Below are 26920 nucleotides of genomic sequence, written 5' to 3' on the forward strand. Positions count from 1 at the left end.
TGTTCGCAGTCAGTTCTATTTCAGCTTATCTTAATAAAAGAGCTACTTGAAGAAATCGCTGTGCCGGCTACTATGTCAACCCACTACTTAATAAATATGTTATTCTGAGAATAGCTGGACCAGACTTGAGTTTTTCTATTGCTCCCCACGGATATCGTTTATAATGCTTTACCATGACTGTCGCATCAAGCTTCGCAACAGCCCTGTGAAGGAGGGACTTAGGACCGCCTATCACAATACAGTTCTTGCATGGAGGCCCAGTGAAACGGTCAGTATTGCGTGGACAATCACTGCATAGAATAGATTGGCTCCTACTGTGTAGCCTGCTTCAGTGCCGCTCCTTGAACAGCTATGAATAAATTGTGCAAAAGAGCAAGCTATTATTTATTCGTATCACAGAATTCGGCTTTCCTCGTTGCAGAATATGGGCTACCTTGCTGCAGAATTCCATATCGTTTCTTATCGTTTGTAGCACAGGGGACTACTCACACAGCCATGGCAAAAAGATTATGTCCTCAGCTGGGTACTACATCGCAAAGGACTGCCTTGGCAGCCCACAATCCCTGTGGGGCCCACGAGACAAGAGAGTAATTATAGAGCCTTCAATTATGCTAGCAGTGAAAGCATCTCAAATGGGCACTTGGAAGGGAAGAGGAACAAACAGTTCCGGCCTGGCACTCGGCAAGCCACGTGACATACGAATCCTGGATGAATAGGAGCATCAAATGCAAGTCTGCATGACTGAGTGCAATCACTGAAACGAATAAAGTCTGGGAGAGGGAGATGCTAGTGAGGAGGTTGTGGTCAGAAGGAAGGCACATAGTGCAATAACCTTGCTGAAGCTGATCTGATCTGTGTCTGGCCAAGGTTTAGGCGCGATATAGCCTCAAGTCCACTGCCTTGAGATCCACCATGGGATATAAACAAACTTGACTGCTCGTGAATAGCTGAAGCCATGTGTTGGCTCTGAAGACCCACTGGTACGGAAAATAACTGAAACAGGAGGAATGTGTTCCTCCCACTGAAATGCATCAGGAAAAGGCACACGAGATTTATCTTCAGCTGAAAATCATGAGATGCTATGTGAAATTAGGAATCTGTCTTAAACTGAGTCAAGTCATTGGTCCATCTAGCTCAACAGTGTCAACTGGCAACAGTTCTCCAGGGCATTCCCAGTCCTCTGTGTAGATGCCAAGGTTTGAACCTGGTAGGACGTTCAGCATGCAGAACAGATGCTCTACCACTGAGCTATGGCTCTTCCCCAAGTGAGCAAGGAAACTGATGAAAGTGGTCTTTTCCCATCAGTTCTCCTTAGCAAGCAACATTAACCCTGCTATGTGGGAATCCCTTGCAGACGACCACAATGCAGACAGACAGTTTGTGCATCCATAGCAGTGACCAGAGGAGGAATGACAGCTGGGGGGAGCACAGAGAAGAAATGCTGTGGTACACTGGCATCAGCAGAACCACAGCTGAAACAAAACTTTGGTCTTTACAGCCACAGCAGGTGCTGCAACCTTGCACCAGTTTGACTTCACCCCCAAAGGCGTACACCCCCATTGTCTCCCAAGGCAGACGGATGCCAACAGCAATTACCCTATTAAGCACTGTGCAGTTCGGTACTGCCTTTGCAGTGCCTCTGTTTTGCAGAGGTAAAATTAAAACCATTTTCCTTTGTGTAAGACTACCTGTAGGCTGATAGAGGGTATGGCTTTTACACTCAGCATATTTCTCCATGTACGAGACAGAAAGGCCTCCAATCCACTTTCCCACAGCAAATTTTGTTATTACTAGTGCCACCTATTGGCATCAAAACATATTTTTTTTGCAATCAGGCATTGCTGCAAATTACATTCTAATCTAAACTGAAAAATCTGTTGTAGTCTGCATAGCACCAAATGCTGCACACCACAAATTAGAAATATAATCTGTGTGTCCAGATGTATCACTGGTAGCCTTTGATCAACAAATATTGGCACAATGCACTTGTTACTAGTTCATAAGACAAACTGAGGCAAATTGTCCAAGTTCCAGTTATCAATACAAAGGACAGTGGCGTAGCGTGGGTTGTCAGCACCCGGGGCAAGGCAAGTAATTTGCCCCCCCAACCCGTGGATTTGCGCCCCCTAACCCTAACCCCCAGATGTTGCGCCCGGTGCGACCGAGCCCCCCTGCACCCCCCACACTACGCCACTGATAAAGGATTAAGCAATATGTGAGCAAATTCACAATGGCTGTCATAATGGCATTCCTTAAAGTTCTTTCTCAAAAGGAGTTCTTATTTCCTTTGTTAATAAGCTAGAGTTGCCCTCTTTATCCTGAGGTTAAGCAGGGGATAAAGAAACCCCTTGATTCTTGGGACATCAAGAAATCCTTTAAAACCTAGAATCAGTAAAAGCAAATCTAGCATTGAAGGTACATAATGTGCTCCGTGGAGAAAGGGCAACCAGCTTCCTAATAAACCAGTGAATCACAATCACATTTTCTACAAAACCAGTTAATGTTTTCTTACCAGCAGTGACACCATTAAACCTATGCAATTTTATCAAATCATTTTATTCCATTGATAGAATATTACCTGCTGCACCTAAATGAAATATCCATGTGACTTTTAGAAGCTGATTCCTCCTAATGGCCTTCAATGTCTACATTAGGGTATTCCTGGGGTTCTCAAACTTCTTACCCTCGGAGGCCACTAGAGAATGTTAAAAAAGAAAAAGGAACATAAGAAGAGACTGCTTGATCAAGCGGCATTTACTGACATCATTTTCTTCATCTTCATCATCATCATCATCATCATCATATTATTATTCACATACTGCCCTTCACCCTAAGATTCCAGGGTGGTTCACAAAAGAAAAATGCAAAATACACAAGAAAACAAAAACAAGCCAATAACCTCCTGCTCCCACAAACACATTTTAAAAGAATACAATGTTAATCAGCCAAACACCTTGTTGAAGAGAAACAGTTTTGCTTCGTGTCTGAAGATATGTAATGAAGGCACCAGAAGAGCCTCCCTGAGGAGAGCATTCCACAAATGGGGGGCCACCACAGATAAGGCCCGTTCTTGTGTTGCCACCTTCCGGACATCTCGTGGAGGAGGCACACGAAGAAGGGCCTCAGAAGGTGATTGCAGGGTCCAGGGCAGTTTCTACGGATATCTAATCCATCTTTGGGAATATCTAAATTCTTTGCTAGAGCATTGTTCTTGCAGAAAGAAATTTCTCTGGTCAGCTTTCTTCGGGGTATGTATGGATATTAGCACTGGATGTATAGTGATTTGGCACACCCACCCACCCACCCCTCTTAAGGCAGAATTTGCTGATCTGGAGGCAACCTTCGACTCTTACCTTTGTACAGTGAGCTCCATCCCAGCTGTGCAAAAGCCTGAGGTTTCTACACTGCCACTGTCACCCACCCACTGTGTTCCTGATAATACCCCCACACCCCACCACCTGACAGTGCAGCAGCAAATTGGGCAACAAGGGCTGCTAAAAACAAAGATGTGTACAAGAGCAGAAGCTAAGGTTTTCTTTTTTTACAGACACACCCTTGCCCGGACAGAACTTCCTTGTCAGAAATAGAACCTCACAGAAATTCAGCAGACTCCTAAACTGAAATCGGTGCTCATGAATCTTATCTGCAATGTTACTATGCTGCACTGCTGCAGCTCCTGCATCCTTCCAACTCCCCCTGCATGGGGCAGCCAAGCCCTCACTCAAAACACAGGCATAACAAGGAATTGAGGTGCTACATGGTTTTCAAGAGCAGCCAACACTGCTGTACGTCATGTCATCAAAGGCAACCAATGAATGCCATAGGAGAGACAAGGCTGTAATTTAGAAACGGAGTATAAATCTTTATGGTGTATATATGCATTTGTTTATATCTGACAGTTGTATGTAAGGAAGTTAAACCACTGTTCATTTGCTGTTCACCATCTGACTTCCTTGTTTCCTCAGATTATTTGTACAGTTAGTACATGGACTCAGCTGCATTAGTGAAGAAACAACTGTTTGAATGCGCTATAAACATGCAACACTAGATGGTGCAAGAGAGCAGGAAATTTTTATATGCGTTTTTCCATAGGGTTTGTTGTTATAACGATCTAATTTCTGACTTATTTATAGTGGCGGGAGGGGGTGTTTCCTGTGTGTAGATCCACCCTATAATTACTTCCAAACTTTGTTCACTGACAGTGAGTGAGGCTATGTGAATGGAATTTTATCAGTGGAGGGCAGTAGGAGCTGTGTCTTTGGAACCAAACAGCAACTATAGTATTGCAGTGAATGCTAAAAGTTGAACATGTATGCCTTTCTACACACTTATTCTTGGCTGTATTAAACAGATCTTTAAAAAGCTATTTATTGCATATTCTCTGTTTGATCCTAAGGACGGAGACAGACAGTAGTTTTTAAAAGAGCTGAGCATGATGTTCATGCCCATTCTGATAAGCTGTTCTTTTCTTTTTTTAAATAACCAACATTGACAGATGATAGTAACATTGCTTACATTTTAGATTAACTGTTAACTGAGCTTCAGATATGCATTATGCAGGCTAATAACATTTTCAGAAAGGCTGTCATCCAATTAAAGATTAATCTGCTAAACCCCATACCATTAATCTGAGAATTAAATTTGCAAATGGGTAAAAACAGTATTTCTAAAGCAAGGCACAAATTCACTTTTGTGAGGAGGAAGAGAAGTTCCACTCTTGCGTCTGGTCAAACAACAGTTGGGATTTTCACTGTGCTTCAGAAATATATAGAAATGTGCATCATATCAAACTTAACACTCTGGGGTGAAGAAAAAAAATTATCTCAAGCCTGAAAATAGAAGACATCCTCCCTATTGTGGTTAAACCATGCCTGAGATCAAGGGAACCATTTTAAGCACCCTCCCATGTATCTCTGACACCCACTTCCTGTTTGTCTTACCAACCGCGTCAAAAAGCTTCAAACATTTCGATGTATGAAGCAGGCCACAGAAGCAGGCGAGTGAGACTGGGGTGTGATTTCTTTGCTGAGCTTCGCTCTAGTTTGCTGTAAAATGTCTAATTCGGGGAAGAATTGGCCGCTTGCAAGGGAGCCTAACACAGGATTGACAAAAGGTGTTGCAGAGAGGCACTGATCCTGCATGGTTCAGAGTGCTTCCCCGCAGAGAACTGACCCCTCTGCTCTTGGTCAGAAGTTATGTGGGGAGGAGGTGCAACATTGCCAAGCTAATTTGGGACCGAATTCAGGGCAGGTGATTCCCAGGTGGACCCAGGGTGGGCCAACCTGATTGGGGGACCCAGATTGGGGCCATAGGTGGATGCAGGGGGCTTTGCACACAGCTCTAGTATTTATTTGCCAATAAGTATGTTCATATGGCTGCAGGGATGCTGATAATCTTCTCTTTAAACTTCACCCAGGGCATTTCACTGCTAAGCTAAGGGCAAGGTGATGTATTCTCACCATTTCACATACAGAAGCAGACTGGACTGGCAGCTGAAGCTTACTTCAACATGGCAATGGGACACCGTCTTCTATACTTGAAGGCAGCTGGCTAAGTTAGGTGGGCAGGGTAGGTCGCAGTGCACACACTGTGTCCACCCTTTGCCGCTCAACATTTGCCACACTGTCTCATGGTAGCGCTGCCCCTGACTTCACTGAGATTGACAGGCAATAGTAACATTGCTTATGTCCTAAATTTCCTGTTGACTGAGTTTGAGATATGCACTCCTTGGCTAATACGTTTTCAATAAGTCTGTCACCCAGTTAAAGAAATCTTTAGTAGTTTAATCTACTAAAAAATTATATGATTAAATATTCAGTTGGGTAAAAGCAGTTGTTCTAAAGCAACATGGATATGCTTTGCTTTTGGAGACACAGAGGGGGGATAGTTGTTAAAGCAGGAGTGGACATCACAATTATTAGTCTGTTTTCCCGCAAAAAAAAAAGTCTCGACACCAATGAAAATGCAATACACAGTGCCACTGGCATACACTGTGTATAAATGAAAATAAGACATGTCATGTAGGCCATGCCCTCAGGCTCAGAAATTCAAAGGCAAGACTTAGCAGATGAAGCAGGAGGAAAGAGATCTGTCTGATAATGCCAGAAGAAAGAAAAGAGATGTTAAGAACCAATTACATCTGGTTGGGTCCATGCGGAACTTCCCTCGCTGGTGTTCCTGTTGAGATGGAGGAGGTGCAACAACTACCCAGAAGTCCTTTTGGCCCAGAGGTCTTTTGCCAAAGGCAATTGGCAGACGGTTGCCCCCCTACGTCAGCACTGCTGGTTGCGCTAAGGTCGACGTTACTGTGGCAACAGCTGATGTTAGCATAGTGGCATGACAGAAAAACACTTCCTCTCTCCCATGCTATATTAAACCTGCAGCTGTAGAGAAAATGGAAATATCCTCCCACAGAATACCTCACCTCATTTATTTATTTTTAAACCACACACCTAAAAGCCCACCCAACTCAAGAGTTGTGCATGGGCAGAGACACTGGGTCAACCTCATGTGGTGATATTAGCTCTTGGCTCCTCCACCCTCAGTAGGGAACTGCAGTAAATTCTGGCAAACGGGTCTGTATATGTGTGTGGTACCACAGGACACCACCAAAGTGCCTTAGTAACCTTGTGACACAAATGTGTACAATACAGCCAGCATAGAGGTCTGTGTCTTCTTGAAATTCCTAGCCAAGTTGTTTGTCCAAATGCACAGGTAGCTGATGTAGTGACGTTCAGATATTGTTGGACTACAACTCCCATCAGCGCCACGGACCATCACAACTATAGCATAGTGCACATGCAGAACAGAAGGCGAGAGGTGAGGGAGCTGAATTTTTGCCTTGCACAGGGCACTGCTGAAATTTGAAAGACCAAAGCCCCCTTCACCTTGTGTGTGCTGAGAATGGACATGCAGAAATTTGCTTCCCCGAATATTTATTATTTTTTGAAAAATGATATCTTGTTTTTCATCATGTAGGTCTCACAATAAAACTTACAACATACAAAAATTAAAAACATAAACCTCCAAAATTTAAAACCTCAAGAACTGAAAATCCTTCTTTAAAACGTGTAAAACGTTTAGGTTTCACAGACCTCCTGAAATAGAGCAGTTTTGACTAGGTGTCTGAAACTCAGAAGGGGCAGTGCTTGTCTAATTTATTGTTAGGCCCCCAATTTAAGAAATACGGAATTATTTGTGAGCAAGTAGTTCATCTACTTTATCAGCAGAGTACTTAGTACAGGTACTCTGGCTCCTTGCAGTCAAGGTGTTTTGCTTATTAATTTGATACGCTTATATCTTGCTGCATCTCTTCCAACGTGGATCTCGAAGGTGGCAGGCAGAAAGTTCCCATACAGCCTCTCACCCAGACCCTGGTGAGATCCAGACATGCTTAGCTTCTGCTCAGTTGCCACATCCTCCTCCCTTTAGGCCACGTCATGAAAGACAGCTGCTAGCAAGCAGTTCCAGGATTCATAAGAAAGGGGCCCTGACCACATCCTCTAAATGTTTTTTTAAAAAGTTCACTCTGCTTGAGAACAGTAGGTGAGGAAGAAGCGAAGAGGGCGCTGATTGGATCTGAACTCTCCAAACTGTGCAAAACGGTTAATGTAGTTCAATGGGAACAGTGTGTACGGTGATGAACACCGGGGGGGGGGGTCCTAACTTTACATATACACTGATGGGGTCTGGTTTACTACGAGGTAAACATGCTCAGGGGACGTGGGTGGCGCTGTGGGTTAAACCACAGAGCCTAGGACTTGCTGATCAGAAGGTTGGTGGTTTGAATCCCCGCGACGGGGTGAGCTCCCGTTGCTCGGTCCCTGCTTCTGCTGACCTAGCAGTTTGAAAGCACGTCAAAGTGCAAGTAGATAAATAGGTACCGCTCTGGTGGGAAGGTAAACGGCGTTTCTGTGCGCTGCTCTGGTTCACCAGAAGCGGCTTAGTCATGCTGGCCACATGACCTGGAAGCTGTACACCGGCTCTCTCGGCCAATAAAGCGAGATGAGCGCCGCAACCCCAGACTCGTCCACGACTGGACCTAATGGTCAGGGGTCCCTTTACCTTTAAACGTGCTCAGAATTGCAGCCTTGTTCATTGCTATATTTTGCTTCTCCATTGTCTATCCTTCCTATCTTCCTTTAGAGCATTTCAGGGGCCTAATCCAGCCTACCGGTTGATTTAAACAGGCCCCAGTGGCAATATATGTCCTGGGGGGAAATCCTAAAAGCTCAACAACCTCAACCCTAAAAAAGCTCAAGAACTTTGGTCAGCCCTCATGCATGTTCACTTCATCAAATCTGACTCTTTGGAAAAAGTTTGGGCACCCCTGCTTTAGAGAGTTCAGAGTTTCCAGGACATTTGTCATCTAGGTATAGGCCATGACCAGACGTCTTCAACTCCAGGGGTGGAGCTATGCATGCCTTTTTAAAACCAGCCACTTAGAAATCAGAATCTCAAAACTCCATTTCCCCCACAATGTGGACCTTGAAAATTTAGTATTTTATGTTTTTTAGCATGTTTGAGTTTTTAATAACCCCTCCCACCCCCTGCCCCTGGAACAACTTCTGATGTCCATATCCCAATATTTACCATTTGGTGACCACCTTTCAGTTTGTTTGTTGAAAAGCTAATATCAACCATTTCATTCTTCAAAACTGATATTCAAATATATACACATGAAATGCAATTTGAACTATATTTACAAAGGGGGGGGGCTGTATTAAAGCACTTGGTCTTTTTTTCTTCTGGAACACACACCGTACATCAAAGAACAGGAACAGGCAGTGTAGTTACATCTGAAGGCTATAGCTCTATGAACCCAGGTCATTAATGTTGCCAAATCTTCTTTGCACATACATGCAAGAAATAATACTAAATATACTTGTACGCTGGTTCAAAAGATTTCATCAATTCTCATGCTTATAATAGATTTGCTTTGCTTCTTAAGGCTCCTCAAATCACAGGAATTGCCGTACTCCTGCAAACCAGTACACACATGTACTTCTGGGTCATGGGTTACTTTTTCCCTGTGATCAGAAAGGGACAAGAAAACAAGCATGGACAGCTGCGAACCCTTAATAACTGTGTGAAGGAAATGTGCTGGTAGAGCCAAACTTGTGAATGGGTCTTTGTTTGATTACTTAGATAATAAATATGTCTAGTTTTCTTGTTAGTAAGACTTGGGAAAGGACCATCATGACACTTAGTTCCTAGCAGTTGCCATGTCTGACCCACAATGTACGAATGTCATTTGAAAACAGCCATCCACCCTCCTGCCCTTCACCCCCAAATGCCATGTATACATATATAATATCAATGGGGATGTCTTGAAACTATTTCAGGGGAAAACAAGTCTCTCAGTCTCAAGTGTTCCCTTCACCTCCATTGACTTTTCACTGAATGAAGTGCAGGCACAACATTAGGGATGGGGAAATCTTTGGCCTTTAGATGTTGTTGGACTCCAGTTCCCATCAGCCTCTGCCAGCATGGCCAATGATCAGCGATGATGGGAATTGTATTTTGTCCCTGACGTAGGACCTGCACTTCTGTTTGAAAGCTGCAGGTTGTTGCCCAGATATTCACTGAAGGATGCAGTACCTAGCCCACTTCAAGTCGTCAGACACGACTTTCTTCCTCTTCTACAGCTCGGTAGAGTCCAGGGATGAATTTCAGCAGCCTCTTCCGAACACTTCCCTTCCGGCTTTTCCGCGGGAGAGTCCCAAATATGTTCGAGACGTTGCTTCCATCCCAAGAGGGAGATGCTGACCCACTGCTCGTCACACTGATGCTTCTGTGCCTTCTCAGTGAACTCTTCACAAAGGCAACATCACTGTCCCTCGAGAGGAAGCAGTCGTCTTCTGTGCTCGACTGCCGGCTAAAAGTCCCAGTAGCAGGATCCTCCGAATCGTAGGCTTGGTAGAAGCTGTCCTCACTGTCCACAGTCATTGAGCTCAGGCGGCTTAAACAGCTGCTTTCGCTGGGAAATCGGGGTTTGTTTGCCAAAGCTGACCCTGATCCAGCGTAATCACCAAATAAGTTAGATTCTTCCAGTCCCACAAATTCAAGTGGTGAGCACATTTCCCCTAGGAAAGAGACAGAAGAGAACATGCATTAATTACCTCAAAATGCACAAGCTGGAATAATATACAGTGGTACCTTTGTTTATGAACTTGTTTCGTTCTGGAGGTTCGTTCTTAACCCGAAACCATTCTTAACCTGAGGCACGCTTTTGCTAATGGGGCCTCCTGCCACCACGCCACCAGCATGTGACTTCCACTTGCATCCTGGGGCAAAGTTTGCTACCCGGAACACCTACTTCCAGGTTAGTGGAGCTCGTAACCCAAAGCGTTCATAAGGAGGACAGTACATAGCCCGAGGTTCCACAGTACTAAATGTACTGATTTTGCTGAAATATCATTGGAGCTCTCACTTTGGAATGGGGGAGAAATTACATTCTGTTTCCATTTAAAGGTGATCCTTCCTAATTCACACTCTCTGAAACAACATGAGAACCAAAACACAGCCATCTTTCAAAATTCACACTTTCCTGAATTTTGCAATGCAGTTTTCCAGCCAAGTAAGGTGTACAAAAATCCATACACTGTGGTAAAGTGTGCATTAGATGCATATATTACTGAAAATGACATACAAAATTGAACTGTTATTATTTGGGGGCGGGGGGAATTGCTTTGCAAAAATGTGTAAGGCAATTTTGCATACAGTTATGCAGATTAGGAGAAACAGGACTAAAATGCTGATGAATTTCCATTAGGACTTTTTCTTTTTTAAAAAATTGCAAACTGGTGCAGAAATGTGGAGATATGAAATTAAGGTTGGGGAGGGAAATGCAAAATTGACTGAAACCGAAATTGACAGATCCACCCATTGCTAGCTCTAATATGACACGATAAGCACCCTAGTGGGCGGGGTGTGTGTGTGTGGGTGTGCGTTTCACTTCTGCATTCTAACTGGTGCACATTGTGTGAATGTGAAAGCTGGTGCAGTGTAGTGGTAGGCGAGACTGAGCTATGAATTGTATCTGCCATGAACTTATCAGGGAGCCTTAGGCAAGTCTCTCTGTCATCTGCAGAAAGGGGAATAATAATAATAATAACAACCTTGCAGAGTCGCTGTAAGGATTACAACAAAAAAATGCGTGATAAATTCTTTGAGTACTCAAAAAAACTATGGTAGGAATGGGAAAACTCGGGTCCAGGGGCCAAATGTGGCCCTCCAAGTCTCTCTGGCCTCTCTTGGAACTCTAACCCCTATTCGCCCTCCCACCAGATGTCAAAGAGAAAACAACTACCAGATTTTTAGAAGACAGCCCTCTTTAGGGAAGCTTTTAATGTTTTAACAGACTACTGTATTTTAATGCTTTGTTGGAAGCTGCCCAGAGTGGCTGGGGAAACCCAGCCAGATGGGTGGGGTATAAATAATAAATTCTATTCTATTCTATTCTGTTCTTCACACCCCAAGTGTTTTTGTCTGACTAGAAAGTGTAATTGAACTCTGATAATGCCTCTTGCTTGCTTGGGGTGTGTGAGCATGCATAGAGGAGCTAGCCAACTCTACAGAGGTGTTCACCCTCATTGCTCTTCTCCTCCTTTCTTACATTTATATACCACCTTTTCCTCTCCGGAGCTCTGTGCTTCTCCCCATTTTCTCCTCACAACAACCCTGTGAGGTAGGTTAAGCTGAGAGACTGTGACTGGCCCAAGGTCACCCATAGCTGAGTGAGGATTCAAACCCTGACACACCACAGTGGCTCCACATTTGCCCCTGGCCCTGCCAACCTTTGGAAGGTTGCTCAGAAGGGGAATGTTCCTCACCCCTATGCTATGCTATACAAATGTTAAATTCTATTTTTTACTTAGCCGGCCTGAGAGCTGGTGTAGTATAATGGTCAGAGCAGCGATGGCAAACTGATGACCCTTCAAATGGTGTGGGACACCAACTCTCATCAGCCCCAGTCAACATGGCCAATGGTCAGAGATCAGGTGAGCTGTAGTCAAACAGTATCTGGAGGGCCACAGGTTACCAGCCACTGCACTAAGATCATCAAACTAGGGCTGGCAAGAATTGGATTTAAATCTCTACCCAGCAATGGAACTCAGTGGGCTGGTGCTGGACCTGTCACAATCTCTCTCCCTAACCTACATCACTTAAACTCTTCGTTGTTTCCAGGTCTCTGTGGAGGTCCCAGATCTCCTGTCTACCTTCAGTTTAGAGATGAGCCTAATTCATGTGACCTTCTATTTTGGGGACAACATTTGATTACACTTGTATCACATACTACAAATAATATTGCGTTTTTATACTGTAATCTGCCCTGTGATCCTCAAATGAAGGGCGGTATAGAAATTAAATAAATAATAAGTAAAGGCTGTTTATTAAGGCTCTGCTTTCTCCAGTGTAGCTCACAGCAGCCTTGAAAAATCAATACAAGTGGATACAAAAAGCATGTATGTATATTTAAGGCATTTATAAACTGCCCTTCAAAAATATCTACCCCCCAGGCAGTCTACAATGCAGATTAGAAACAAAATAGCAACAATAAGAAATAAAACGTAAAGGTAAATCAATAAAACAAATACCATTAAAAACAAATTGGCTGGATCAGCAAGGTGAAAAGCTTCATATGCAGTGTTCAAAATGCAATTTCCTAAAAGCAGAAGCTTCATGCTAAAGACTAAAGGTAAAGGTAAAGGTAAAGGTACCCCTGCCTGTATGGGCCAGTCTTGACAGACTCTAGGGTTGTGCACTCATCTCACTCTATAGCCTGGGAGCCAGTGGTGTCCGCAGACACTTCCGGGTCACGTGGCCAGCGTGACAAGCTGCATCTGGCGAGCCAGCGCAGCACACGGAACGCCGTTTACCTTCCCGCTGGTAAGCGGTCCCTATTTATCTACTTGCACCCGGGGGTGCTTTCGAACTGCTAGGTTGGCAGGCGCTGGGACCAAACGACGGGAGCGCATCCCGCTGCGGGGATTCGAACCACCAACCATGCGATCGGCAAGTCCTAGGCGCTGAGGTTTAACCCACAGCGCCACCCGCGTCCCATAAAGACTAAAGGTAAAGGTACCCCTGCCCGTATGGGCCAGTCTTGACAGACCCAAGGTTGTGCGCTCATCGTGAGAGTGATCTACTGTATGCACAATTCAGGCAAATGTTTTAATACCAGCCAGAGGTGTACAGTCAGTGTCATATGGCCACATTCACACCATATATTTAAAGTATTATCATATGAATTTAAACAGTAATAGCTTCCAACGAAGAGTTCTGGGAGCTGTAGCTTGATAAAGGTGCTGAGAGTTGGTATGAGACCCCTATTTCCCTCAGAGCTACAGTTCCCAAAGTGGTTCAACAATCAATTTATCTTCACAGGGAAGTCTGGGAATTGTAGCTCTGAGACGGGAGCAGGGGCTGCCTAACAACTCTCAGCACACTTAGCAAACTGCAGCTCCCATAATTCTTTGGGGGAACTGAAGACTTATCATGGCAATTTATGCTATGGGCGGTGTTCTTCTATACAGCTTCTCCCAAACCTTTTATCTGCAGGAGAGAACAAAGGCAAACCAAAATCTGAAACTCAGGAAACTCATTGACTCACTGGTGTTCACATCATTTTTGCAGAGGAAACTGGGGTGGTTATGCATTCTTATTTTCTATCATAGGAAATTCAGCCTTACCATTAGCAAGGTGGTGTTCTCGTAAGCACAGTGACTGGAACTCCAGCAATTTTTCTTGCAGGGTTTTCTGTAAAAGGCAAGCAGAGATCGCTGCAATTTGGGGCACAACACTTCATAAGGTAGCTGGGTTATACACTCGAGCCCCCATTGTGATTGTGACAAACGTGTCCAGTGATTTTCTCTGAATTGGTCCAGTTGTGTCTGAGGGATTTGTATTTGTTGTTAAATGCAGTTTAGTGTTTTATCCCTCTTTCTCATGCTGCCTCTTTCCTGTTGTTGTTGTTTTTTTAAATCAGGATTTCAAATCCCCCCCCCCCCGGGCATTGGAGTCAGTTGGACATTAATTAAAGTGAATGGTGGTTTTTGAGGAGGGAGGGAATAATGCATATCCAAGTTGTTGGTGGTGGGGGGGGGTCATGATGGACTTTGGGTATTCAGATTTCGAAATTTGCTTACTGGTCACACACCTGGGGAGTTGAAAAACGCCCAAGGGAAACATCAGAATCTAAGAGAAATGACCAGCAAAGTGGACTAGGTGGGTCTTTGGTCTTATCCAAAAGGATCTCCTTATGTTCTTATTGGGACACATAATCCCATCTCACTTTCCCCTAGAACAGCTGAGCAGTGACATTCTGTACTGTGTATCATAGATTACTGCAAATGTATGTATTACACTTCCTTTAAACTCCAATCCCTTTCCTTAAATCCCAGTGCGATTCCTAAAGCTTTCCTTCCAAGAGAGAGAAAGATCATCATCAGGGAGTTTATCCAAGTTTTGGATAAGTGACAAGACAGCATTCTTCCTAGTTTGCCAGGCTTCATAATAATCAGCCACTGTGCTCTCTCATTAATCAGAGCAATGAAAAAGTTTGGCTCTGCGGTTCAAGCACATTTTGCTAGCTCTTTCTAGGCTGGATGGCAGGAATCCCTTGCCTTCTTAGCTGCTTTAATCAAGGCGCTTGCTACCATCCCAGGATTTGGTGTCATCTGGAGGTCAAGCTCAGGTGGTGGCTTTGGGGTTATGTAAGCAGTTTGGCTGGGCCAGTGGCCTTCCCACGTTTCCTCCTTCGGTTTCAAGATTCTGTACTAGAGTGGAACAGCAGCAGAGTGCAAGGACCTTTCCCTCATATTCTCTGCTGGATATTGGCAGCATGGTTGCGGTGATGATTTATGGGAATTTCACAGCAGCTAACGACTTAATCAAGATGAAGGCCCCATTGTGCAGCTAAAGAAACCTTTAACCCTGTCCCTGCCAGGATTTCATGCCCAATGAGTAGAAGGGGAGGTGAAATAAGTTTAATTTCGAATCAGGGACAAGAATTCATGACCTCTGTGTTAAGGATAATGGTTTAATTTCCTGAGATGGGAATGTTCAGTTATAAATGCATAGGTGCTTCAAGGGACTAGGAAACCTACGGGATCAGGTCTCCAGTTAAATGCAGAGGAGCCTGAGCATGTACAGTGGTATGTGTGCAACTTTCCACTAGGTTCAGACCTTCCACTGAAGGTGTGGAGGAGGAGGAGGAGGAGGAGGTGGAGGAGCAAGGCCAGTGGACACAATTCTGCTTTTTCCTTTGGTGGTTCAGTATCTGTGCAACTGAAAATCCGAACAAGGCCACTGTTTCTACTGGGTGTTGTTCTATCATGAATTAGACAAGGAGTTATGTTGTTAAAAACTCTGCAGAGTGTGGCTTTCCAATCATCAGGAGCTAGGTGGAATCACATGATGCTTGCTGACTCCCCTCTCCCAATATAAATATTCGGGGGCTGAAATGTACTTTCCTGGCTTAAGCTGCAGGCACAGAGCCCAAGGAAAGCTGAACGGATGCCATTCTGCTTGAGCTGCTGCCTGCACTAAGTCCTTTCCAGCTAGCGGGAAAGCTGGCTGCTCATTAATCACATTGCAAAATGAGTCAAAACTGGCAATAGAAGATTTAATAATTTTGCGTTCTTTTTATAACTGAAGACATGCAGCATTACGTTGAGGCCCATTTTCTGTCTTCTTCGTCCCCAAAAAATAGTGTCTAGGGCAGGTGCTCTACTCTTCATTTATGCTAGCATTAGTGTAATAGCCATCAGAGATAGATGGGTCGTCCCCCCCCCCCCGGAACTTTCCTCCTCCTCTCTCCCGCCCCCACCTGTTGAGACTACATTCTTTGGGGAAGGGGGTAATTCATTGGGAGCAGTGGGCAGGGCTGGAGTAAAGTGGGTGGGGCCATTATTTCTCCTTCCTCATTCTCTCTCTCTCTCTCTCTCTCTCTCTTCTTCCTCCTCCTCCTCCTCCTCTTCTCCCCACCCCCAGTTGCCAGGGGAAGGATAGGATCAAAGATCTGAACTAATCTCCAGCAAAGGGCTTCCTCCACCTCCATTTCAGATTTTTCCCAACTCACCCCATGTTTTTCCCCTCTTGTTCTTCCTCTAAGCTCCCCTCACCTGCATTAAATTAGGCTGAGGGCAATTAACACCACCCAACTGCTGGCAACAAATGCAGCTCTTTTAGAACAAGGGTTATATGAGTTCTAAATGTAACTCCAACTGCTGCCTTTTGGACCAGTTGAAGCTCCTGAGTTATCTTGAAGGACAACCCCATGTAGGCTCCCCCCTCTCACTTTCTCGACTTGAGAACTTAGAACACATGACACCTCCATCTTTCAAGGATTTCATCACTGCCTCCAAACACCTGCCTAGCCCTTCAGCTAGCTTTCCTGATTCAGGTGGGCTGGGTAGTTTCCCTGGATGCTGTGATTATAATGTTGCTACTTTGCATGGCAGATGTTGTTTTTTTGCTCTTATTGATTTGGGAATATTTATTGATTTGCTTTTATGTCTCATATTATGGTTTGTTATCTGAACCACTCTGAGTTCACTTTGTGAAGAAAATCAAAGATATAAGCCCCTAAATAAACAAATGTATCTTCAGGTGGTTCCTGCATAAAGGTTAAAACTGATGCTTTCTATCCTCTATATAGAATCAGTACCTTCAAGAACCGCAGCTTAGTTTCCAGTTCCATCCGCTTCATTATAAAGGACTCATTCACAGTATCTAACCTGCAAACAGTAAGTATTATTATTATTATTATTATTATTATTATTATTATTATTATTATTATTACCACTATTAATAAAATTTCATACTGCTAATATGAATGCAAGTTAAAATGTCAGGCATGCGTTTCCTGCATTAGACTGTGGCTCCAACTAGTCTTGGTTGTTTCTCCCATACCAAATATAAGCCATGCTAAAGCTCACAAGGAGAATGGTTCTAGCCATGCCTTGTTACTTGCCTCTGGCAAATATGAACGTTTGCAGACATCATTTACATACTTGATTTTTGAGACAGACAAGATTGCTATTGGGACAACAATGTTTTATATTTTGATTTTGTTCTGTGACACACACACACACACACCCCGCGAGACCTCCAGGTATAGGATGATATATAAATTCAACAAAAAGATAAAAAAAATAAAAACAAGCTTAATAACTTCTGGCAGCTCAAGTGGATAAGGAGGCAAACTTGGGCTCATGTCATCACTGATTCTTGCCTGATCCAAAAGAACGTGTATTACTGGTTAAGAATGTGAACGGACTTGAAATCCATTTCTGATTAAATGCCATTAAATAATAGTGCCTGAGTAGCGGGGGCAAAGAGATATTCCAGGGTTGAGAAAGAGAAGGGGACATAGGAGAAAACAGCTGTACTTTTATTAAGATGAGGAGCCTACATCCCATCTGAGTTCTGTCCCATTGAAATGTGCCAAAGGAGCCATAGGGTAACAGACCTTAATTGATTGTCATATGTCAGCCAAATTTTAGGCTGTGTTGCAACTATCGGGCAACTCAGGCTCTGAGACTTTGCTGTGAAGTGACATGAAAGAGGGCTTTCTCTGTGGTGGCACCCAGACTACAATATTCCTCCTTCCTGGAGGTATGGCTGGCCACAATATTGTTGGAATTCTGTTGCCTTGTTAATAAAATACACAGTCTCTCAGGCTTCGGAGGGGCTTGCTTAAGCAGTTTTGAATTTTCTTATGTATCTGGATTGTTCTACTGTCCCCAATGTTTTGATTTAAATCTGTTGTCATTTTAATTGTGTTTTATGGTTTGAAGTAATGCTGCTTTATTTAAAATGTTGCAAAGTCCTCTATGATCACAATGCGAAGAGTTGTCCGTAAGTTTCTTAAATAGATTGAATACTGTTTCAGATTCTGGTCTTAATGGTTGTACAAACACCACCTTTTCAGTTAAGCTCAATTTATGGTAAGCCAGCTCTGTTGCTGCATTTGGGCTCCTGCTCATTCTGCTGAGGCGGCCCCTGGACCTTTGCCCCAAAGTCCTGCCCTGAGTGCACCAATGGCTTTTGATGGCAAATGCCTGCCTGCCTGCATACTCTCTCTGATGTTCTGAATCCTGGAATGTTTCTTGTGGCCTGTGCCCATTGCTGCCTTGGCCATTTCTCTGCAGCAATAACAAACCATGAGAAAACCCTTTTTGTCTTCTTGGGGGCAGAAGGGCTTTTGATTACCTCAAAAAGTTCCCTGATGACTTGATCAAGTCCACCATTTGCTTATGAGCAAGTCCTTCGGTGCTCATTCCGTTGATGTTGGTCAAAATATAACCTGTGATAATTCAAAAATGGACATAATTAGAGTGTGTATTCATTGTTCCCTCTGTATCCTTAAAAAAAAGCAAATGGGAGAAGCAGTAAACCAGGAGTGGGAAACCTCAGGCCCAGGGTCTGACTGTGGCTGTCCACACATCCATGTCCAGGCCTCAAGACTCTGTCCAGGCCAGAGGTGCCAACTTGAATAAAATATGGGGGGAAGGCAGGTAAGCCCTGCCACACATAATCGATCACATGATGCAGTGCATGCACACCATTTGAACAGCAATGCCCATCAACTGGGGGGGGGGGGGCTAAAGGCCCCTCTGCCCCTAGAGATTGGTTCCTATGGTCCAGGCCAAACTGCTCACTGACTTCACTCTGTGCCATCTTGTAGTGATTTTATCTGACTAGAATGTATCCTTTACTTCTGGTGCCTCTTGCTTATCTGCATGGCAATAGGGGTGGGTGTGTCTGTGGTGTCTGTGTCTATGTCCACACACACACACACACACACACACACACACACACTACTGGTATGTGACCCCTGGAAATTTGCCTGTGAGGAAGTGTGGTCCTCAGGCTGAATATTTACCCCATCCCCGCAGCGAACTTTGTTTGGGTGAACTTTAGGGTGGGGGAAAAGGCTAGTTACCACTTTGGAGTCCGGCAAGAGAGGCGGGGCTTCCTCCTTTAACTTTGCAGATGTACGTGCAAGTTTCCAAGGAGTGGCTGATGTGGCGCTGCAATCGAAGAGTCTGTGAACAGAAACACAGCGTTGGGAACAGGAAAAGGTTTATCTTGTGGCTTGAAACTGGCTTACGTACCCATCAAACTGCATCCTCCCACCCATTCACTCTCCCACGCAACACTGAAACAAATGCTTCCCCTTTCTAAAAGATAAATAGTAGAGGGGAGGAACTAACAGGAACAAACATTGTTCCCACCCAACAACAAGGCTGTCCTTCTCCTTCCCAGGCATTTAAAGAAGATCAGGAAGAAAATGCTCATATGGCACCACAAAAGAAAGTATGTGTCCAAGGCCCTGGTGTGTTACACAACTGTAAGACAGTCTGACAGTAGGTGTGTATAATAATTCAACAAGCACCCAGCAGAACAGGGGGACGATTTTTTCATTATTATCATTATTTATTAAATTTGTGTACCACCCTATACCTGTAAATCTCGGGGCGGTTCACAACATAAAATTACAATATCAAGGATCTGGTCAGAGGCAAAGCAATGTTTCTTAGGTCTCCTGCCTGGGCATAGCTATTGGCTGCAACTAACAAAATGAAGGGAATGTGAAGCAAATCTAAAGTACGGTAACTGTTTTGGCCCTAATCAGGTCCTGTCCAAATGACTAAACAGTGTCCCCTCCCAAGGTTAGCTCAAGCCATTTTGCTGCCTGAGGCAGAGCAGCAAATGCTGCTGACACGGCCAACCAAGTGGTTTTGGCACATCGAGCAGGAAATCTCACAAGCATCTCTGCCCCTCCCTGGAAATAAAAATAGAACAGTAACAATTTGCTGTCCTTTCATGACACCCCACACCAGCTGCCTGATGCGCCTAATGGCAGGGCTGGCCCTGCAACACCACCTCCCCTCTCCAATGGTCAAATGCCCACAACAGATATTGCTCACAATATAGCACTGGAAAAGGAAGTGAGGGGAAAGGAAGAAGAGGAGTTCAGACGCCTCAGGGGCCTCTTTCATTCGTCTCTGAGGCATTCCGTGCTGTGAGATCTTCTGAGCTCTCACAGAAAGCCTGACCCACCTCCTTATGCATGGTAAATAGCTGTTGTTGCTGTAACAGTTATATCCCAAGTTTCTTCCAATGGGAGTCAAGGTGGCACACATGGCTCTTCACTGCCCCCATTTTATCCTCAACAACAACCCAGTGAGGTAGAGTAGACTGAGTAGAGTAGCTTTCTGACTATTTCAACCCTTCTCTTCCAGGTCCTAATTCAGCATTCTAACCAGTAGGCCACACTGGGTCTTTCATAGTTATGAAATGCTGGCTTAGCATGGAATAAAGACCTCTCCATTCCAGTCAACATGGGGTAACAACCATGAGGAGCAGTTTAGCACCCCGTGAAACATTCTCTTTCTGTGAAGAAGCACTTCTGTTTTGTTTGTTTGCATTTTTGTCCCCTCCTTCCTCTAAGCAGCATACATGGTTCTCCCCCATTATATCCTCACAACAATTTTGTGTGGAAGGTTTGGCTGAGGGGAAAAAAGCCAGGACCATCTCCAGGTTTGAGAGACCCAAGTATCCCATTGTGTTCACACACACACACACACACACACACACACACACACACACACACCTGCTTACATGGATGAGTGTGCTTGGGCTAACCTGATAATGGCGGCAGCACTCTAGAATGGTTCGAGAGCTCCCATTTTAATTTCCCTGTGTTCATATTGTTAAAGGCTCACCTGAATTTCAAATCCAAATGTTTCATTATCTTCTTTGAAGATTTTAACTGACTTTCTGCAGAGAGAGAGATACACAGATACACACAAAGTCAATAACCCATTGGAAGGGAATAACATGTTTAAGGCTTAATTTAGAATAAATGTGCTGTACATCATAAGCATCAGTAGTTCTTAACAAGTGCTGTGCAATGAAAATCTAAAATCTCCCCACATCTCCAAAGATCATGTGGACAGGATTGTTTACAGGACGTGCATTATTGTACACATCACCGAACGGTCACTGTGAGAATGTGGATTGACTGGATGTGTGCAAAGCTGAGCATAAAAGGAAGCAATTGTGCCGTTGCCTGTCATCTCCTGCAGCCAAGGATACTTGAGGAATTCATCTTCTGACCAGATCTGCACATCCCAGATTTAACAAGCAGAACTGTACACAGTTATGCTTCAGATTTCACACTTCCCTGAATTCTGCGGTGCAATTTTCAGCTTCAAAAAAGATGAAGTACTGAAATGCATATAAAAATGTTTAGGATAAAATACATTTTAAAAGGGGGGAAATACATTCAAAAATACAAATTTTCGTGCAGATTTGATTTTTTATTTTTTAAGTAGCAGAAATGGGAATGAATGGACTTCTGCACAAACACATCCAGGAGTGACATGGATGAGAAATAGACTCATCCATTCATCCTCGCTCCCAGCTTACCTCCATGTTTTCCAGCATGGCATCATTTCAACCCACTTTTGAGTTCTGTGCTGGGCATATAGTGAAATGCCCGCCTAATTGCTTCACCCTTCACAATACTATATGCATGAATCCTTTCTGTCCCTATATTCGGATTCCCATTTTGGTTGTGTGGTCTGGGCCACTGAGTGAAAGGAACGTGTCACATATAAAGTGATGTCCCAGTTCCTCTGCACTCCGGCCTTCTGTCTACCCAATTGGTAGCACAGGGGAAATGACCAGCCATGTACTGGAGAAATGATTTCAAATCCATTCCCAATATCATTATCGTTGTCAAAAGAAAGTATATACCACCTTTCATTTCAAGAAGAAATATGAAGGTGGTTAACTCTCTAATGATACTCTGCCACACTGCAATATGTAATGGTGGTTACATTAGCTACTGGCTTTAGGGATGGGCTGCGGGTATGCATTGCTCAGTCTTTCCACAACTCTCCAGCCCACGGATTTCATTGTAGTTATTTGTTTTTTCACACTTTCATCTTCCTCTTTCAGTATCTGCCTTGGGCCCCCACACACAATTATTGCATTTATAGTAGCAGTGTAATGAACTAATATTTAGAGAGAGAAAGCAATGCCTTTATTACCTTTGAGGGCCAACAGAGTCACCTGAAGAGATTGTCCTACTTAAAGCAAGCTGGAAGGAGAAGAAAGAAGGGAGGGTGTTGCATTAGAAATTCATTTGTGTCTAGAAAACAAAATGCTAGATGAAAGCTTTACATATGCAAAACTGCCAATGAGAATTATGATCGTATAAGGTCCACCTGGTCCAGGGTCCTTTGAACAGGGCCAAGCAGGTGACTCCGAAAGTTCAAATTCAGGGCATGGTGAAGATGGTTACACCCTCTTGATTTCCCCCAGCTTAGGAACACACAAATGTTAAAAATGGCCCTCCTGGATCAAAGGCCCATCTGCATTCTAAACCCTACAGTGGTCAACCAGCTATTTCCAGGAATCCCTCAAGTGGGGCAAAAAGGAAATATCCCTTCTCTCCTGGTTGCTCACCAGCAGTTGGTGTTGGGTGGCATCCTGACTCTGGTTCAAGCACATATCATGGCTACTAGCTGTTGATAAAGGCATCTCTCCAAAGAGTGCTGGCCCTACCATTAGGCAGAGTGAAGCTGCTGCCACAGTCAACTGATTTTGGATGTCATGAAAGTGAATAAATTGTAAGTCGTGGGTTGCCTTTCAGTTGTGACTCTTCACTAACAGAAGTGGCTGTGCATGCTCAAGGCAGGGCACTGGATTTTCAAAGAGTCCTTCTACCCAGTACAGTTCTTCCTGTTTTGCAGTATCTGCTTCTGAAGAATAGAATGGGGTATGCCATAGAGGGTGCTATTGGTAGAAGGGATCAAGGGAAAATGGGGTGTCTCGTCTTGTGCTAGTGAAAGTGTATTGCTAGGGCAAAGGCACCATTTGATACAACATCAACAACAACAACGCGTTTACTTCCAGGGAAGGGGGAAAGGAGCTTATGGGATTTTCTTCCTCAGGTGCCAAAATAACTTGACTGGCTTTGGGTAATATGCCAAAATACCTAGGGCCAGCCCTGACTCGGAGGCACCAACAACCCAGTCATCACCATTGCCTGAAGTTAAATGATTTACACTTGAGGGAACAAATTTCAGCTCCCAAAAGTGGAAAGCAAGAGCCTCTCTTGATTAAAAATATAATCCATCTCAGCACATTTGTCAACTGAGAGCAGTCCCAGGTATGGCACACCTTAGTCAATTTAGCAAGCAGCCAAGGAACTTATTGACAGAGGTGGCTTGAACGGTGAATTGATCTTGGGCCCAAAGCCCATGCCTATGGTTTCTTTCAAGATTTAACCACAGCACAAGCAAGCACTTCAGACCATGCCTGGCCACAATCCCTTTGAATCAACTGGGATTGCCTGTGCCAATCCTAGTTCCTGCTTCTGTGCCCAGGGCCTGAGAAGAAACACCACATGGCAGCCCCCTTTCCAAGTCAACCTCCTTTCCTAATATTAGTACTCAAGTTGTTTTGGCATCCAAGGAAGAAAATCTTACAAGCACCTCTCCCACACAGTAGAATTAAAAAGATAACCCTTTGTTTCCTAGTCGCAAAGCTCCAAATCAGCTGGCCAGTGGCGTAGCGTGGGGGTGCAGGGGGGGGCCGGCCACACCGGGCGCAACATCTGGGGGTTAGGGTTAAGGGGCGCAAATCCATGGGTTAGGGGGCGCAAATTACTTGCCTTGCCCCGGGTGCTGACAACCCACACTACGCCACTGCAGCTGGCTGAGCCTCTGAGGCAGCTGCCCCCCCCCTGCCTAATGGGCAGACCAGCCCTAAAACAGTAGTCTAAGACATGGAAATTGAACAGGTGTAGATTTCTGTGGCACAGAGAAATGGTGGGGAAGCCTCACCTGCTAAATTTCTGTGATTCAGGTGGATAATATAGGCACAGCATCTAGGGCTGTTAAAAGATTGCAACTCCAAAAGTGATAGACCAGGCACCCCCAAACTCAGCCCTCCAGCTGTTTTGGGACTACAACTCCCATCATCCCTAGCTAACAGGACCCAGTGGTCAGGAATGATGGGGATTGTAGTCCCAAAACAGCTGGTGGGCCGAGTTTGGGGATGCCTGCAATAGACAGTTCAGGGCTGGCCCAAGACATTTTGGCACTTGAGGCAAACCACAAAATGGTGCTCTCCTCTCCACCAGGGAAGAAGGGGTGAATGAAGGTCTACATCAGGAATGGGGTGGGGGTGACCAGCCCTGAATCTACCCAACAAGTCATCTGCATCATTATTTCCCATTAGCCCAACTTGGAAATGAATGAACAAGAGCAGCAACAGAAATGTGAAGCATAAGAAAAATTCTGTGGTGTGCTGAAAGCAACTCTCTTTATCCTTGTTACCTCTGATAGATATATTTCCCACCCCATCCTCTTGACCGTAACTTGGTTTAACTGGTTTTAAAATTCTTTTGAACACTTAACTGCTTTTAACTCTCTTTTTAAATTGTTGTAACCCACCCTCATGGTGAAATCCGAGTAAGAAATATAATAATAATAATAATAATAATAATAATTATTATTATTATTATTATTATTATTATTATTATTAATTTATTTATTTATTAATAATACATACCTGCTTGTAGTCCCTAGACAACGTGTCTATTGAATTTGTGAATGCCTGGCTTCTTTTGTTGTCCAGTGGTGGGTTACCGATTGGATCCAAGTATGGGGTGTAAACTGAGCCCACACAGTTGGCGTTGCGGTTCTGCTGAATGAGCCTCTTTAAGGACATCTTGAATTCAACTGGAAGTCATTCACAGGCTAGCATTGCTTAAGGAACCTTGCGCGACTGAGGAAGGAAGCAAACTAAAAACATAACCTCAGTTGTGAGCAAAAGTAGCAAACACACGAACAGGGTGGAGGGGGAGAGGAGAACAAGGCCATGTGACTTGTGGTTTAGGTGCAGTTTACATAAATCTCTTCTCACAGATCAGTCAGTGTTACTCAATGTTTCTTTTTAAGCTTACAAGAGTTTGTCCCTGCAATTAAAGCAATCTGCTTATTCCCTCCCCCCCCCCACACACACTATCAACCCCCCCACCCTCCCGTCCAGGAACACACACTGCTTGGATGCAAACAGAAGCAACTCTTTATCGTGCAGTTTCTATGCCCCCTTGATAGTTTGTGTCTAAAACACCATCTGGCTTTAAATGTCCTTGGATTTGATGAGTTTGCTGCTTTCTCAGGCTTGTTTAAGGTTGTTTTGTTTTTAACTCCCCATTTCCCACGGAACAGGACAGATTAATAAGATCTTTGTTAATATAAATAGATTAAAACCTTAACTTACATGTAAAGCAGTAATTCTTCAAGTGGCGGCAGCAGGAGGCCTTACCCAGGGATGTGTAGCTGTTCTGTTCTGGACAGCTTTCAGCGGGCCACATGAATGAAGCCAGAGGCAAAAGTGGGAGGAGCAACAAAAGGACGTTTCACCTTTCCTCAGTAGGCTAGTGCTTTTTACATATCCTCAACACACTCCTCTTTCCAGGCAAACACACCCAATATCAGAGTAGGTGCGGATTTTAGGGGAGTACGACTGGTTCAACCACACTGGGTGCCGAGTCAAGAGGGTGCTGCAACAGTGACTTGGAGCAGAAGGCACAAGAGGCCGGGGTGCCAGATTTTGGTGTCACACAGAACACCTGCCGGAATCTGAAAGTCCAAAGGCCACCACTGAGTGCAAGGGTATATTCCAGTCTGGCAGAAGCACTCAAGGGGGGTGCAGATCAGCGCCACTGAGGGGTGTGGCGCTAGACCAGCAATGTCCAACCGTGGACCGCGATTGACAGGTAGATTGCTCTGGTGCTCCTGGTCAATTGCGCCCCGCCCCACCCCGCCTCCTGCACTATGTCCCATCAGTGGCGTAGCGTGGGGGGTGCAGGGGGGGCGGCCGCACCGGGCGCAACATCTGGGGGTTAGGGTTAGGGGGCGCAAATCCACGGGTTAGGGGGCGCAAATTACTTGCCTTGCCCCAGGTGCTGACAACCCACGCTACGCCACTGTGTCCCATCACTGTCACTGGTGAAAGGGGGGGGTAAGCTGAATAACTCTTGCCCCAGTCCCGAAAAGAAGCTCAAGAACTCTTGTCATCCCCTCCTAAAAACAGCTCAACAACTCTACTCAATCACCCCATAAAATAGCTCCACAACTATGGTCGATGACAGTGGGTAGATCACTGCCAGTTTTTTATACTGGGAGTAGATCGCCGTCTCTAGAGAGTTGGCATGCCTGCTCTAGACCATCCTGAGGTCTAGACAGAGAGCTGTATTTGGTCTCCAGGCCTGAGACACACACACACACACACACACACACACCCTGTATGACTGTAAATGTCTGGTGTGTACCCATCCTTAGTGTTACCTGTGAAATGGGCCTTTATCTCGCAGCTGTATAGGGTCAATCTGATATCTGTGCAGGATTGTCATTGTTGAATCACACTGCTTCATTATATGCAAATGAACCCGGGGATGGGGATTAATCTTTAACACAGTTGTTTTTATCCGCTGCAACCTGAATGCATGGATATGTGCTTCTCTTTTACTTCAACTTCCTGAATCCCAAAAGACTATAGGCAAGACAAACTACATAGCAACTGTCCAGTCCATCATGCTTGTCTTTCTCTGGGGATTTCTGAGGACTATATTTTGGGATGCAAACATGTAGATGAAGTTGAATTTGTGAGTCAAGCTTATCATCACCCTTCTTCCAATTAACTAGCGATGTTCCCAAAACTCACATTTGGATGCATGAATCCCAGTGGTTTGTAATGGTCACCTCAAATACAAGACACACGTTACAGCCCTAAAAGTTTAGCTATTCTCCATTTCAGAGTTTGATTCCTCCCTCTTTGTAATACTAGTGCAACCATACTCCACACAGTTCACATATTTGAAGTA

At 44.5% G+C, this 26920-nt stretch overlaps 1 protein-coding gene and 2 long non-coding RNA genes across 3 annotated transcripts in view; 1 reads left to right on the plus strand and 2 right to left on the minus strand.

Annotated features, from left to right (window-relative positions):
• The window catches only part of LOC310703294, a 59129-nt gene that overhangs the window by 14496 nt on the left and 17713 nt on the right, over window positions 1–26920 (plus strand). Inside the window, exon 2 of the long non-coding RNA XR_014524065.1 lies at window positions 16664–16751. This is a non-coding gene — a long non-coding RNA (uncharacterized lncRNA). The remainder of the gene's footprint in view (window positions 1–16663; window positions 16752–26920) is intronic.
• LOC310699500 lies at window positions 285–6449 on the minus strand. Its single transcript, XR_014522117.1, has 3 exons — window positions 6138–6449; window positions 2579–2695; window positions 285–349 (listed from the first exon to the last, which is right to left on the minus strand). It is a non-coding gene; the product is annotated as an uncharacterized lncRNA (long non-coding RNA).
• On the minus strand, window positions 7520–25009 carry CYTIP (cytohesin 1 interacting protein). Its single transcript, XM_083494995.1, has 8 exons — window positions 24601–25009; window positions 22071–22120; window positions 20739–20793; window positions 18953–19055; window positions 18220–18313; window positions 16673–16742; window positions 13695–13761; window positions 7520–10085 (listed from the first exon to the last, which is right to left on the minus strand). Exons 1-8 carry the CDS (start codon window positions 24757–24759, stop codon window positions 9619–9621), a joined length of 1065 nt encoding a protein of 354 aa, XP_083351121.1. The 5' UTR covers window positions 24760–25009; the 3' UTR covers window positions 7520–9618.

Source organism: Podarcis liolepis (genome assembly GCF_965112155.1).
Source record: "Podarcis liolepis genome assembly, chromosome: 1".
NCBI lineage: Eukaryota > Metazoa > Chordata > Lepidosauria > Squamata > Lacertidae > Podarcis > Podarcis liolepis.